We start from the raw sequence: 15,242 nt of genomic DNA on the forward strand, positions 1-15,242 counted from the left end.
AAGCGTCTTCCTCCAAAGCACGTAGGCGGAGCTCAGAGCCTCCCACGCCGTGCTCGCGGCCGCGCTGGCTCTGCGCATGCTCAGCGAGCCGGGCAAAGGGGATTCCACGACGACTTCCTAACCCCCGCCTCTTCTTCCGGGAGGGGCGGGGCCTCGCGCGCTCCCGAGGATTTGAGCGTCGAAGCCCCGCCCCCTGCTCCAGCCGCTCCCCACGCACGCCTCTTCCCCGGACTCACGTCCCTGGCGCGGGCCCTGCGCCGGCCGCCCCGTGGGGACGCGAGCACGAGCGCGTGCACACGTCAGCGCGCGCCCGCGCGTTCTGGGAGCGCAGGCCCCTCCCCGCCCCGCTGGCTTTGCCCTCCTCCTCCTCCTGCTCTAGGTAGCTACCCTCCCGGGCGTGTAGAATCGCTGTATCCGCGCGCGCTCCGCAGCCATGGAGATTCCCGGGAGTCTGTGCAAGAAAGTCAAGCTGAGCAACAACGCGCAGAACTGGGTAAGTGGAGGCAGCGGGCGAAGAGCGGGGACGGCTCGGGGAGAACCGCAGCCTCTTCTGCATGCTCCCTGGAGCCCCGTGGGGGGGGCGGTACCCGGGCCTGGGGATGATTGGCGCTCAGTTGAGGGGCGGGGGGGCGTTGTGCGTGGGAAGCACGTCCTGGGTTCCAAGCCCGTGCTTGGGCTCGGACGAGCGCTGCCGACCCCCGCCCCCCGGCCCGGCGCTGGCGGCCCAGCAGGCTTGCAGGGGCTGCGGCGGCGGCTGCCTCCTCCTTGCGCCTGGCTTCCCCGGCTCTGCCCGTGGGCTTGGCGCAGGTTTGGGCCTCTTTGAGCATCTTTCCGTTTCTGAGCTCCAGTGTGCAGGAACGAGTCCCCAACAATGTGGCCATTCATGACTTGAGGCTGCCCTGAACTGAGGTTCTTTGTGTGTCTCCTTTAAGTTGGAATGTCCGATGCAGACATAGTTTTAAAGACTTGATTCTTGGTGACAGTTAGGTGTGGGAAGGATGAATGGTTCGTGTCGTGTAGCCGCGACGGCCATTTGGCCTCGTTGGGCAAGCGCTTGTGTCCCCAGAAGATACTTTCCATCCGGAATTACTCATGTGTGGGAAGCAGCTAAGACGGTCAGCGCCGAGGTGGACGCACTGCAAGTTAAGAGCCTGGTTTTAGGATTTAGGTGGAAATTCTTATTTCACAGGAGGGTGAGGTTTGATGCAGCCCCGCAAAACCTCACTTGCCCTTGGTGAGTTAACAGGAAAAGGCAAAGCTGTTTGAGGCAAATGTTCTTTTGAAGTTATTAATGCACCATGTCTGTTGGTAGGATCAAGAATTCTTGCTCTCTTCCTTTCCCGGCTTGTTAACTCCTTCATGGAAGGCGGGGCGGGAAGGGAGATAAAAGGGAAATTAGGGCATTTTTGAAAAGAGCCTTGGACTTCTGGTTTTGGGTTCCTGTCCCAGCCTTGCCTTTTAGTGGCTGTATGATACTGAGGAAAGTCACTCTACTTTCAATCTCTGATAAATAAAGTGAGTCCACTGGATTAGCCTTTTCTTCTTTCACTCTAGCCCTGAAATTTACTCTGTAGCTTCAGGCTGGCCTGGAACTCACCCTACCTCCGCTTCCTGAGTGCTGGGATAAACGGTGTCCTTTTTTTTTTTTTAAAATGAGCAAAGAAGATAATGAATTTGAACCCAAAAATGAAACTCAGTCTCTTGTTACATTGAGTTATTTCATGGTTAGGGAAATAAGATTGACCAAATTTGGGTACTTGTGGTAGTTAGCTTCAATTACGTAGGTCATTTATAAATTACATGTTTTGTTAAGTTAACATGAATTCTGTTTAGAGATCAGTGCTAGATGTGAGATAAAAATTTAGTGCTTAGGGCTGGAGAGATGGCTTACCATTAAGGCATTTGCCTGTGAAGCCAAGGGACCCAGGTTCAGTTCCCCAGGACCCACCTAAGACAGATAGATGCCCAAGGTGGCACATACATCTGGAGTTTGTTTACAGTGGCTGAAGGCCCTGGCACATCCCATTCTCTCTCTCCCTCCCTCCCTCTCTCTTTTCTATCTCTCAAATAAAATAAAATAAAAATTAAAAAAAAAGATTAAAAAGGTTAGTGCTTAGGTTCTGGTTGTTTACACAGTCTGCTTGGTATAAGTGGCATTAATCCCTGATAAATGTGTCTTTATAGACCACAGTGAGTGGCCTAAGGCAAAAGATTGATTTCATTTTAGAGGAGAAATTAGTTTAGCCAGGGGTGTGAGACTTTATGGAGAGAGGGTGCAGCGAGGTTGTGACCTTGTTTGTACCTGTTTGGCTGAAGGGTTATAAGATGATTTTGTGGGAGATTTGAGATGGAGCTAGAATTTTCAATTTTCTAAACCTTGTAAGTCTTTTCTCTTTCCAATAGAACACCCACCTCCATACTTAAAAAAAAACCTTATGCCTATAATGTTCCCATTACAGGACAAAATTGGTAATCCAGGAAGACTGGTTTGCTGAAGAAATGCAGATACTGTTAGAGGCCAAGTATGGAAGTCCTGGGGACTAGAGAGGGTCCTGGAGAGGGCTGAGAGAGTTAATTGCCTTGAAGCATGTCTGGCACATGAACATTTTCTAAGGATCCAGTGTGAACAGGTGAGGCTGGCTAAGGTGGCAGCAGGAAGGAAGGAATAGATACTCTAAAAGCATTTAAGGAAGGCAGGGAAGACCTGGCTAGGTTTAGGGAATGGACAGGGATAAAGTATTAAAAAAATGGTCCTGAAGTTTTGATTCAGAGAAGTGGGGAGAAGTGTTAAAATGATTTGCCAAAATTGACTCATTAAATTTTGTGACCTTTCCCAGGGTGGGAATATTAGGAGACAGTGGTTCAAACCAAAGGCCCTGGTTGGACATGGTGATGAACATCTGTAATTGTAGCACTTGAAGTTATTACACTTAGCATCTCCATATCGCTGGTGAAGAATCTGAGGCACATGGTTGTTAAGGGCTTGTTGGTGGACTGTATTTTAAGCCTGCTGTGTTTGAGGGACATCCTAAGTAGAGATGGTCTAGCAAACAATGTTGCCCAATAGAAATATACACCACGTTACATAACTTAAACATTTTTAGAGGCCACATTAAGACAAGAAAAGATAGTTTAAATAAATGCCAATAATGTGTTTTGTTTAGCTTAATATATTCAACATGCTTTCAGGTAATACACAGTTTTTCAAAATAAATGTAAGGTCCACTTATTTGTAATTAGAATAAAGTTATTAATATTTTACCTTCTTTTGCTAGGTCAAATTTGGAGGATATTTTACATTTGGCACACATCTCAGTTAAGACTAACCGTATTCTGGCTACACATAGGGACTTGTGGACCTCATTGAGAGATTGAGTTAGTTTAGGTTGGAAGTAAAGCTCTATAAAGAAAGATAATGGACCAGGTGTGGTGGCTCACACCTTTAATCCCAGTACTTGGGAGGCAGAGGTAGGAGGATCACCTGGAGTTCAAGGCCATTTTGAGACTACATAGTGAATTTCTGGTCAGCTTGGGCTAGAGTGAGACCCTACCTCGAAAAACAAAGCAAAACAAAAAAGAAAGTTAATGGGAACCCATCTACCAAGCTTGCCAAGGGTCAGGGAGGAAATGGAGTTGTGGGAAATAGTAAGCAAGAGACAGAAAAACTTTGTGTTCAGATGTAGTATATGCTAACAAGTATAGTAAAAAGTCAAGACGAGTTCTTGTGCATGGAGCCTCCTTTTAACTCATTCTGACCGAGTGTGAGATGTAATGAATTTTGTTCTTTTACTGTCTTTTTCTCCAGCGGGACCAGTTTCACCTGCTCTTGATAATGGGTTGGCTGGGCTGAGGGGAATTTTGAGCCACTTTGTTTGCAGTTAGGTGCCAGACACCCATTTTGTAGAATCACGTTGAACTGGATCCTTTGCTTGGACTAGCTTCATGGTGGAGCTGTGTCCTACCCGTCACTCGAGTCTGACACATAGTGTGAGATTTGGAAGCATATATACTGTCTCATTCTGATTTCTTCCACCATTTCTCAGTTTCCATAGCTGAATCCAACTTGCTTTCCATACCTTACATCCCCATGATTTTACATAAGCCGTTTCTTCTGCCCAGGTTGCCCACAACTCTCTGTCATGGGCTGAAATTGTCAGCAACTTGAGCTGTTTTACTTTAGCACTGGACTCTGTGACTGCCTTATACATTCACTTGCACATAGGCTAAATTGCTGATTATTCTGATTATGTTCTACTGTCTGTTATCTGTATAGGTAAACATGTTTCATTACAGATGCTTTTCCTCACTGAGCTTTTGATATGACAGGAAGGGATCAGGAATCAGTTGTTGAGTAGGTTGGGTGCTTCTGATATTAAAAATCCTTAGATAACTCCGTATTTAATGTAGGGTAAGTAAGGAAAGGACTGAATATGTGGTAGGATCCAGTTGCAGTTTGTCCCTTTTGCACGAAGTCAGGCATGTTGCCGTGCTCCTGTGCTTCTGTATCCTCACCTGTAATAACAGGGATTATATATTATAAAACACCTCTTATAGTGAGGCTAAATAATGCACTCCTCATATAGTTCAAGGGGGCTCAATGAAATAATCTATTTACAACTTTTGTTCTTGGCACAGGAATACTACTAGCTGGTATTATTTATTAACTAACAATATTTAATACCTGCTTTGCATGTGCCTTAGTTGTACATGCTGGGTGTGCAGGGGTAGGATGATCAGAAAGAGCTCTGCGCTTGTGCTTATGCCTTCTACCTGGGAGACAGGTAGTGAACAACTGAACAAATAAATGCTAAGATAATTCTTTCTCTCTCTCTCTCTCTCTTTTTTTTTTTTGTATTTTATCTTTTAGATAATTCTTCTTCATACCAATTTAACCTTTCCCAATTTTTTCCCTTATACTGTTAGATGCCTTTCATAGAAGGCCAGCATTCCATTCTGGAGTTGGGGGAAGACTAAGATGGTACAAAAATGAAACAAGAATGCAGAGTGGAACACGCAAAGCATTGGCCTGGCTGTGGGCAGGGGCAGGTATTGATCTTCTTAACCTAGAAAGCTTGGGAGATAATGCTATAAAAATTGCTTCAACCATGGCTGGAGAGATGGCTTAGCAGTTAAGCGCTTGCCTGTGAAGCCTAAGGACCCGGGTTCGAGGCTCAATTCTCCAGGACCCACGTAAGCCAGATGCACAACGGGCCGCATGCATCTGGAGTTCGTTTGCTGTGGCAGGAAGCCCTGGTGTGCCCATTCTCTCTCTCTCTCTCTCTCTCTCTCTCTCTCTCGGCCTCTTTCTTGTCACTCTCAAATAAATAAATAAAAGTGAACAAAAAAAAAAATTGCTTCAAGGAAAGGGAAAACTCAAATTCTACTAAAATAACCTGTTTTTTTCCCCCTTCTTTTTGCTTTCCTGAGTGTGTGGTGTGTGTTTGTATGGTGTGGGGCATAGGTGCGGTATATGTATGTGTCTGTACCCTTGTGGCATGTGTGCAGTCACCCGCAGCAATTGCCTGCAGTGGGCAAAGTGAAAATTGGGTGCCCCTCTGCACTCCTCTTCAATTGTGTATTCTTGTTTTGGCCACTCTCCTACTGATCTAGATGCTGTGGAGACTCCTGAGTCTCTGTTCCCGTACCGGACTGGGGTTAGAGATATACGTGACTGTGCTCAGCCACGTTTAACATGAGTTCTAGAGATTCAAGCAAAGGTGGTCTCAGGCTCCTCAAGGCCCTTGGCTTGTTGAGGAAGTGCATTTAACTGCTGAGCCATCTTTCTGTCTCCACTTTTTTTTTTTGGTGGGGGAGGTGGGCGTGTGTGCGTGCGTGCGTGTGTGGTATGGGTAGTTATAGTATGTGCTTGTGTGTGTGCACATGTGTGCAGAGGTCAGGAGAATGCTGGCTGTCCTCTATTGCTCTTCCTTTTCTGTGATGGTTCCTTGGGGTGGAGCCTCTCCCTGAGCATGCAGTTACTGTTTTGTTCATTAGACTGGCTAACTAGTGAGCTCCATTGATTCTCAGGACCGGGGTAATAATTAGTGTGCATGGCTATGACTAACTTTTAACTTTTTTCTAAAGTTAGACTTTTAATTAGCTTACAAAGCAGGAAGTTTCTATGTGGCTTTTTCACATACCCTTAGTCTTGGTTAACCCTCTCCCCATCTTCTGTTCTGTCCCATTCCCTTACTCCTATCTCTGCTTATCGCTTCTACTATTCTCTCCTCTGTTTTCATGTCACAGGTGTTCTGCTACTCCCTGCCCCCATCTCTCTAAATGAGGCAGGGAGTTTTGTTAATCATTGCTGGATTCACAGTGCCCAGCTGGCCAGTGAGCTTCTGGGAAATTCTCCTGTCTCTACCTCTCTTCTCAACATAGGTGGGTTGGGGTTACAGACTTTGGCTTTTACATGGGTTTGGAGATCTGAACTCAGGTACTCAGGCTTGCATCTAAGCCTCTGAGCCATTTTCACTATTATCATTGTGGAAGTTTCTGTCTCCTGATCTGAGATGGATCAGTACACATAGCGTGTACACAGGTTTACAGGGTTGGACAGAGCAGCCGGGACCTCTAGCAATGAGACTGTGGCGCTAGCCTCATGCACCCTTAGGAGGCATGTCCTCAAGTAATGAGCACTGGCGGCCACACTGGGAGGCTGATGGTATGGAAGGGAATGGCCTCAGGTTCCAGCACAAAAGATCCTTTGTCCTTAGGTCTTAGAGGTGACATGCTGCTGTGGGCCACTTGGCCTCTTGTAGTACAGGGGCTTGGGGGCTGGGGTCCCAAATGCAAGATTGACTTAGTGACGTTCCAACCTTTGGTGTGACTGTGATGAAATGTTTGTGGGGCCCCAGTGTAACCTTCCTGGCCAGAGGGAAGATATTTTGGAGAGAGACATTTGTGGCCTCCCTTTTTCTGTCAAACTCTTAGGGCAGTGGCATCTACAGAATTGGACTTTCCCTGGAGTTTCAGGATGGGGGAATGGGGGAATGGGGAAGGGAAAAGCTGCAGCCCTGGTGCTAGTCAGAAGAGGAACTTGTCTCTGCCAACAAGATTGCACACAGCCTTGACAACTTGTCCAGCTACCTTGCACGACTGACTAGTGCCAAGACGGTGATAGGTCCGTGATGGGCTCTTACCTTAAACTTGTGGAAACACCAAAGAGGGTGTATTAGTCACTCTTCCAAATACCTGACAGGAAGTAACTTAAGGATTATTTTGGTTTACAGTTCCTGGGGACACAGTCCACCATGGCAGGGATGGCGTGGTGGCAGGAGGTAGCTGTTCATATTGCATCCACAGTCAGGAAGGAAAGAGAGAGAGAGAGAGAGGGAGGGAGGGAGAGAGAAAGAAAGAAAGAAAGAAGAAAGATAGCGGATGGAGCCAGACTATAAAACCTCAAGGTGTACCCACAGTGAATGACACACTTCTTCCTCAAACGTTCTAGCACCTTCCCAAATAGCTCCACCGGCTGGGGACGTACACATGAGCCCCTGGAGGAAATTTCACATTCAAACCATAACAGATGGTGATGTTTAGATATTCCTGTCTCCTGGGGTGTGGTGGACTCAACAGTGACTCTGTTTTCAAGATGGCAAGAAGCTTGCAGCTTTGGGAGTGGCTGGGAAGCAGACAGGTGCTTTTCTGCTTAGGACTCTCTTGTAGCTTGGGTTGTTGGCATCTTGTTTGGGGTCTGTTGGTGCTCCCGTTTACCCTTTCCCTGGCCTGGCTAAGGAGCCGGGTTTGCCTTACACTTTGTCCCTCCATGCTGCCTGCCCAGCTCTGCGTCACAGTGCTCTGCAGCCGTTCACTTGTTTATTATTTTGGTGCTTTGTGGATGGGCACTTCTGGCAATCAGGGTGCCCTTCAGATTCAGATTCATTTGTTCATTGCTTTTTTTCTTAAGACAGGCTGTCTTTTAACTACCTATATAGCTTAGGCTGGCCTTTAACCCCTAATCTGCCCATCCCTGCCTCCTAAGTGCTGGGATTAGCGGTATGACACCAGACCTGGGTTCAGATTTACTTTTTTTTTTTTTTTAAGTTTTATTTATTTATTTATTTATTTGAGAGTGACAGACACAGAGAGAAAGAAAGATAGAGGGAGAGAGAGAGTGGGCGCGCCAGGGCTTCCAGCCTCTGCATATGAACTCCAGACGCGTGCGCCCCCTTGTGCATCTGGCTAACGTGGGACCTGGGGAACTGAGCCTTGAACCGGGGTCCTTAGCTTCACAGGCAAGAGCTTAACCGCTAAGCCATCTCTCCAGCCCCCCCCCTTTTTTTTTTTGAGGCGGGGTCTCACTCTGGTCCAGGCTGACCTGGAATTCATTATGTAGTCTCGGGGTGGCCTCGAACTCAGGGGATTCCTCCTACCTCTGCCTCCTGAGTGCTGGGATTAAAGGCATGCACCACTACGCCCAGCTCAATATTTACTTTTAAATATGAAAAAAAATTTCAAACATGTGTACCAAAATATTTCTTATATCCAGACTACTATTCTTGCTGCTAGGATTTATTTCACTGTAGCAGGTAGGAAACTCCCAGGGCACCTTGTTTTTAGTGATTAAACCAGATAGTTTGTATGTATCTTGTGTTTTGTCTCTTCTCTAACCTCAGCAGTTTATAGCTTGTTAGATAATTTTTGTACATTCTAGCTCAGTTTAAGAAGAAAACCAAGAAATCTTTATAAGGTCCAAACAAATTAAACTGCATTAGATACAGGTTTCCCCTTGCCTCAGAGCAAAGTGGCCTGGACACATACCAGAACAACATGAGCAAGACAAACAGGTTTGTCTTCTTGTGCTGTGTAGACAGTGGAGCCTGTAGCATCCTCCTCCTCTCTCCTTCATCAGAAACCTAGCTCGCTTCTCCTTAGGCAGCAAGGTTGCAAGGTGAAACTGTAGCAAGTCCCAGACCAGAAATCAAGTTCAAGACCACCTGAATAAGGATTTTAAAAGGAGAATCTTTATTATCTAGCCAGCAACTGTCCCCTCACAACAAGCTGCTGACGAGAGCAGCCCTGCCCTACTTTTACAGTGAGCTTTTAAAGGCAAAAACCACATTCCTTTACAAAAGTCAGGGAAGAAAAATATTCTTAAACATTCTTTTATAATGGAGGGGTGGGAGAGGGGAGAGGAGATTCCTGAGCACCCTCCCCATAATCCTATTTTGCAGTGCAAGCAAGCCTGATTACAAAAAGAGGAATTTTTCGGTTAGCATACGGTGTGGAACAAATACCAAATGTCAACTAAAACTACATCCTTATTCTTGTTTATTTGGCTCTGTGTTGAACTTTAACCTAGGTTAGGCCCTCTTTTATTGTTATTTTATCTTAAGATGACTTTCCGTAGGTTAAACTATTGGGGTGTTTCAAAACTAGAAAGGTACTGCTGCTCCCAGAGATGTAGGTACTGCGTCTGAAACCCTCTAACTTGTTGGAAATGAATAAGTGGAAAGTTTTGTTTGCTTCATTAGTTTATGGAAAAGAAGTGTGTCGAGTTTCCCATATTATAGTATTTTTGTAAGCACTTATTTAAACATAGAAAGTATAATTTGTCAAAAACACATCTAATGAAAGATGAAGGAAGGAAGGGCGTCACCTTTGTGGTGTGCCTGTTAAAATAATTGTCAGATTTTCCCTTTGGCTCCAGAGGATTTCACACCCTAGAGCCATGAGTGACGGTAGGATTCCCATGGGTAGGAGATGCATCACTTGTGAACAGGATTGCGAAAGGGGAGTGGGAAGACTTCCTTGCCTCCAGGCACTTTCATGGGCAGACCAGTTTGAGAAGAGAGTATGTGTGAATGTAGAAAATCTGGGCGGAAACTAATTCCTTTAAAACTATCTTAACTAGGAATTGGTGGCATACACCTATCATCATAAAAGGTGGAGGCAGGAGGATTAGGCGTTCAAGGTCATCTTCATTTACATAGCAAGTTTGAGGATGTCTGGATTAAATGAGAGTCTGTCTTAAATCAAAAAGAAGAGGCCTTTGGGAGATCGCTCAGTGGTTAAAGACACTTTCTTGCAAAGTCGGCCGGCTCATGTTCAGTTCTCAGTACCCACATAAAGCCAGTCAGGCATTCATTTGACAGCTGCAAGAGAGCCTGTTGCACCACCCTCCACATCCACACATGCAAATAAATAAATAAAAAAAAATCAAAGTAAAACATACACTCACAAAAGCTAAGGAAAGCAGATGTGATATTACAGCATGTATGTGCAGCACAGAAATAGAAGACAGAAAAGATACAATTAATAAGGTAGAGTGACAATTTTATATTATTCGTCCCCTCTCCCTTATACTTGGGCAGCATAGCTCAGACAGAGATACCCTCTGCTTAGGACAAGGAGAGAGCAGTGAGCGCTGGATTTTGCTGTAGTCTCTTAACACTGGTTTATGGTAGTAGAATCCAGCGTTGGTAAGGTCCCCATAACCCTCGTCTCCAGGTTGGTATTTGTAGGCAGCCTGTAAGCACCCTGCAGTATTCTATAGCCCCAGGTTCAAGGCCTATCCTACTGTTAGGTTGACCACAATGTCTTTTGCTTCAGGCTTTGTTCTAGACCAGCCTTCCCTGTCTCAGATGTGAGTCTGGCTCGATAGGGGTTTGGACCACTCCTTGTATCAGGCTGGCTACTGTAGTCCTAGGCATCAAGGTGGTACCTGTAGATACAGACTGAGCTTACCCAGCTCCAGGCCTTACCAAGGTTTCAGACCAACCCAAACTTCAGGTCATATCCTCCAGGCTGGCCCCTCTAGCTCCATAGTCCAACACATGCATGATGTAGACCCACCTGAATAGATGCTGGTGCCAACCAGCTCCTGTGAACAGAGGCTCCAGGTTAGCCCTTGTAGACCCGAGCACCATGTCTGGCTTAGTGTCTCATCATTCCTTGGAGGCTCAAGCTCAGGCTCACACTGGCATGAGGTCAGCTTCTGTAGACTGAGGCTCAGATGTGTTCTGCTGCTCTAGGATGTGGTCCTGGACCCAGGTTCTAGGCTTTCCTTGGCTGACTAGGCACCAAGCCAGCCTATCCAAAGACTGGCAGCAAGCTAGCCCACTGACAATGCCAAATGGCTTGCCTAGAATTTCTGAACAGGCTGGCTGACAATGAGCTTTCTGAGACTTGTCTAGTCTACAAAGAATAGACTAAGCTACTTTCCAGTGTTCAGATGTCAACATATGGCAGTAAGAAATTTGAAAAACCAAGAAGACAACACACCACTTGTGGTGCTTTGAATCACACGCCTCCCATAAACTCGTGTTCCGAATGTTTGGTCCCCAGCTGATGACAACTTGGGAGTTGGAGCTTGCTGGAGGAGGTGTGCTGCTCTACCTAAGTGGACCCTGAGGTTTATTAGCAGCTTTCTAGTGTTAGTTCAGCTCACTATACTGCTGATGTTTTCCATCTGCTGTGGCAGAGGTGATGTCCAGCCTCTGCTTAGGTCATGCTTTCCTCTACCATTATGGAGCTTCCCCCCCAAGACTGTCAGCCTAAATAAAAACTAACTTTCTATCAGCTGGTTGGATGCTTTGTTCCAACAATGAGAAGGTAACTATAACACTTTCAAAAGAAAACTAACTCTCTCAGGAACTGACCTGAAAGGAATAAAGATACAAAATACCTGGAGGAGAATTAAAAATAATTGTTTTAAGGAACTGTAAAGAAAATATAGAAGAACAAGGGAAATGATAAATGACAACATAAAGTGAACAACATATTGTCTTTTCATATCAGACAGGATACCACTGACAAAACAAAGTAGGAATTGCACTGAAGTCCAGCTTGGTGAACTAGTGAGTTTATTGAGCAAGCTTACAGAGAATAAGAGTGAGGAGTGATCTCAACACAGCTGCATCACCTCAAAATCCTCAGAGTCCTACCCTGTCATGGAGGATGACGTCATGGAGTTCCTAACCTTCCACATCTTCCATGCTGTAGGATTTCTCCACTTGTTGCTGGCAGGGAGGACAGGGCAGTTTCATGGCTGGTTTCTTAGGTGAGTGTCCTGTAACCCTCTTTCTGCCTACTAGGGAGTATTAGTAGCACCATTACTATTAACATAAAAACTAGTTCTCACTGTATTGTTCTGCTCAGTTAGTTGCATGGTTACTGGGTTAAGATAATCCCCAAAATAGGGATGGGATGATAATGTTATACATGGTGGGAAAAAAAGGCATATTATTGCTGGGCATGGTGGCACACACCTTTAATCCCAGCACTCAGGAGGCAGAGGTTGGAAGGTCGTTGTGAGTTCAAGGCCACCCAGAGACTACATAGTGAATTCCAGGTCAGCCTAGGCTAGAGTGAGATCCTACTTCAAAAAACACAAACAAACAAGCACATTATAACACTATTTAATAAAACCACAGCAGAAAAGTTCCCAAATCTAGAGAAATAGACATTCAAACACAAGAAGCATTTAGAATCCCAAGTAGATCATTCAATAAGGACTCTGTGTTGTATAGTCAAGATATCAACAACAACAAAAACAAAACAAAACCAAGAAAAGACAGTATTAAAAGTTGTAAAAGGGGGGAAAACGCACCTACAAAGGCAGAAATACCAGAATAATATTAGGTCTCTCATCTGGAGCCCTGAAAGGTATGGCAGCATGGAAATACTTATTACAAGCCCTGAAAGTAAATAACTGCCAACTACAAGTGTTATATACAGATCAGCCATCTTTTAAAAATGGCAGAGAAATAAGAGACAAAAAAAAAAAAAAAAATAAGGGCAAACAGAAACCAAGTATAGCACAAATCAAGCTAGCACTTGTAGAAGATAGTTCAAGGAAATAGTGTACACAGAGGAGAAAGAGAGCCTCTGTCACAAGAGTGCAGGAAAGGATAAACTACATGGGAGGAGTAGCAAAACAAAAGAGAACTAGGAAGGAATCAATCATGTCTAACACAGGAAACCAGCCAATCCCTGATAGTTACACCTGAGAGTAATCGGATAGAATGTAAAGAACAAGTAATCCAGCCAACCAGAAAAATAGCCAACACAATTACAGGAATTTGTAAACAATCCTTAATGAAATAACCTTGAGTGCAGATAGCCTCAGTGGCCCAGTGAAAGGGCACACTATCTGACTAGATTGAAAAATTAGATCTGGGCTAGAGAGATGGCTCTGGGGTTAAGGCACTTGATTGCAAGGCCTTATGGTCTATGTTTGATTCTCCAGTACCCATGTAAAACCAGAAGCACAAAGTGGCACATGTGTCTGGAGTTATTTGCAGCAGCAAGGAGCCCTGTTGGGCCCTTTCTCTTTCCTTACAAATAAATAAATTAAAAAAATTAGATCTGACCTTGGGTTATCTTGAGGAAACATACCTTATTGGTAAAGGCAACCACAGACCAAGAATCAAAGGATGGGAAATAATCTATCAAGAGAATAGCAACTGCAGAAGCTGGCATAGCTATTCTTGTATCTAATGAAGTAGATTTCAAAATTTGTCAGAAGACAAAGAGGGCCACTACATATTAATAAGGGGAACAATTCCTCCAAAAGATAAAACAGTAGTAGGAATATATGCATCGAATGTCCAGACTCACAACTATAAACAAATATTAGTTATTCTACATGAAATATCATATGGATCTTTATACATTCATAATGGGCAATTTCAGCTCCACATTCTCATCTTTAGATCAGTCATCCAAACTAAAAATTAGCAAAAAAAAAAAAAACAAAAAAAAACAATCATCACACCACAGATCAAATAGATGTAACAAATCTCTGGTATTCTATCCAAAAGGGTTAAACATTCTCTCTCTCTCTCTCTCTCTCTCTCTCTCTGTCTCTGTCTCTGTCTCTGTCTCTCTTTATTTCCTATCTTTTTAAAATTTTTTTTGGTTTTTCAAGGGAGGGTCTTACTCTAGCCCAGGCTGACCTGGAATTTACTGTGTAGTCTCAAGGTGGCCTCAAACTTACAGGGATCCTCCTACCTCTGCCTCCCAAGTGCTGGGATTAAAGGCGTGTGCCTCCTTTCCTGGCTCAGGCTAAACATTCTTTGGTTTCCCTTTTTTATTTTTTATTTTTATTTTTTTGAGGTAGGGTCTCACTTTAGCTCAGGCTGACCTGGAATTCACTATGTAGTAGTCTCAGGGTGGCCTTGAACTCTATCTGGTGATCCTCCTACCTCTGCCTCCCAAGTGCTGGGATTAAAGGCATGTGCCACTACGCCTTGCTTGTTAAACATTTTTAGCAGTGCATGAAACATTCTCTAAAGTAGGCCATATCCAAGACCACAAATCAAGTCTTACTAAATAAAATAATAATTACAAAATAATGTCTTGTATTTTACCAACCATCGTGCTGTAAAACTAGAAGTCAGAAGCAAAAAATTATTTTCATTCATGCATATATATTTGGCTGGGAGCCTGGCTCAATTTAACAGAGTTTGCATAGCATGCATGAAGCCCTGAGTTCAATCCTTAGTACTGCAAAACCAAAACAAAACTCTAGAAGCTGTTATTCAAATACATGGAGACTGAACAGCATACTCTTTTTTTTTTAATTTTTATTAACATTTTCCATGATTATAAAATATATCCCATGGTAATTCCCTCCTTCCCCACCCCCACACTTTCCCGTTTGAAATTCCATTCTCCATCATATTACCTCCCCATTACAATCATTGTAATTACATATATACAATATCAACCTATTAAGTATCCTCCTCCCTTCCTTTCTCCACCCTTTATGTCTCCTTTTCAACTTACTGGCCTCTGCTACTAAGTATTTTCATTCTCACGCAGAAGCCCAGTCATCTGTAGCTAGGATCCACATATGAGAGAGAACATGTGGCGCTTGGCTTTCTGGGCCTGGTTTACCTCACTTAGTATAATACTTTCCAGGTCCATCCATTTTTCTGCAAATTTCATAACTTCATTTTTCTTTACCGCTGAGTAGAACTCCATTGTATAAATGTACCACATCTTCATTATCCACTCATCTGTTGAGGGACATCTAGGCTGGTTCCATTTCCCAGCTATTATAAATTGAGCAGCAATAAACATGGTTGAGCATGTACTTCTAAGGAAATGAGATGAGTCCTTTGGATATATGCCCAGGAGCGTTATAGCTGGGTCATATGGTAGATCAATCTCTAGCTGCTTTAGGAACCTCCACACTGTTTTCCACAATGGCTGGACCAGATTGCATTCCCACCAGCAGTGAAGAAGGGTTCCTTTTTTTCCACATCCCCGCCAACATTTATGATCATTTGTTT

The 15,242-nt window shown here is 44.3% G+C and overlaps 1 protein-coding gene across 3 annotated transcripts in view; it reads left to right on the top strand.

The window, feature by feature from the left end:
* Window positions 1–318: 318 nt before the first annotated feature.
* The window catches only part of Papss1 (3'-phosphoadenosine 5'-phosphosulfate synthase 1), a 116,067-nt gene continuing 101,143 nt past the window's right edge, over window positions 319–15,242 (top strand). The window contains exons 1-2 of one of the 3 annotated variants that reach the window (XM_045143272.1): window positions 360–493; window positions 4,924–5,046. In XM_045143272.1, the coding sequence (XP_044999207.1) occupies window positions 4,987–5,046 (60 nt within the window). In that variant the 5' untranslated portion in view covers window positions 360–493; window positions 4,924–4,986. Of the gene's footprint in view, window positions 494–4,923; window positions 5,047–11,742; window positions 12,005–15,242 lie in introns of all 3 variants that reach the window. The other 2 variants (XM_045143273.1, XM_004671433.2) reach the window with 2 other exon arrangements.

Source organism: Jaculus jaculus, chromosome 2 (genome assembly GCF_020740685.1).
Source record: "Jaculus jaculus isolate mJacJac1 chromosome 2, mJacJac1.mat.Y.cur, whole genome shotgun sequence".
In the NCBI taxonomy this organism is placed as follows: Eukaryota; Metazoa; Chordata; class Mammalia; order Rodentia; family Dipodidae; genus Jaculus; species Jaculus jaculus.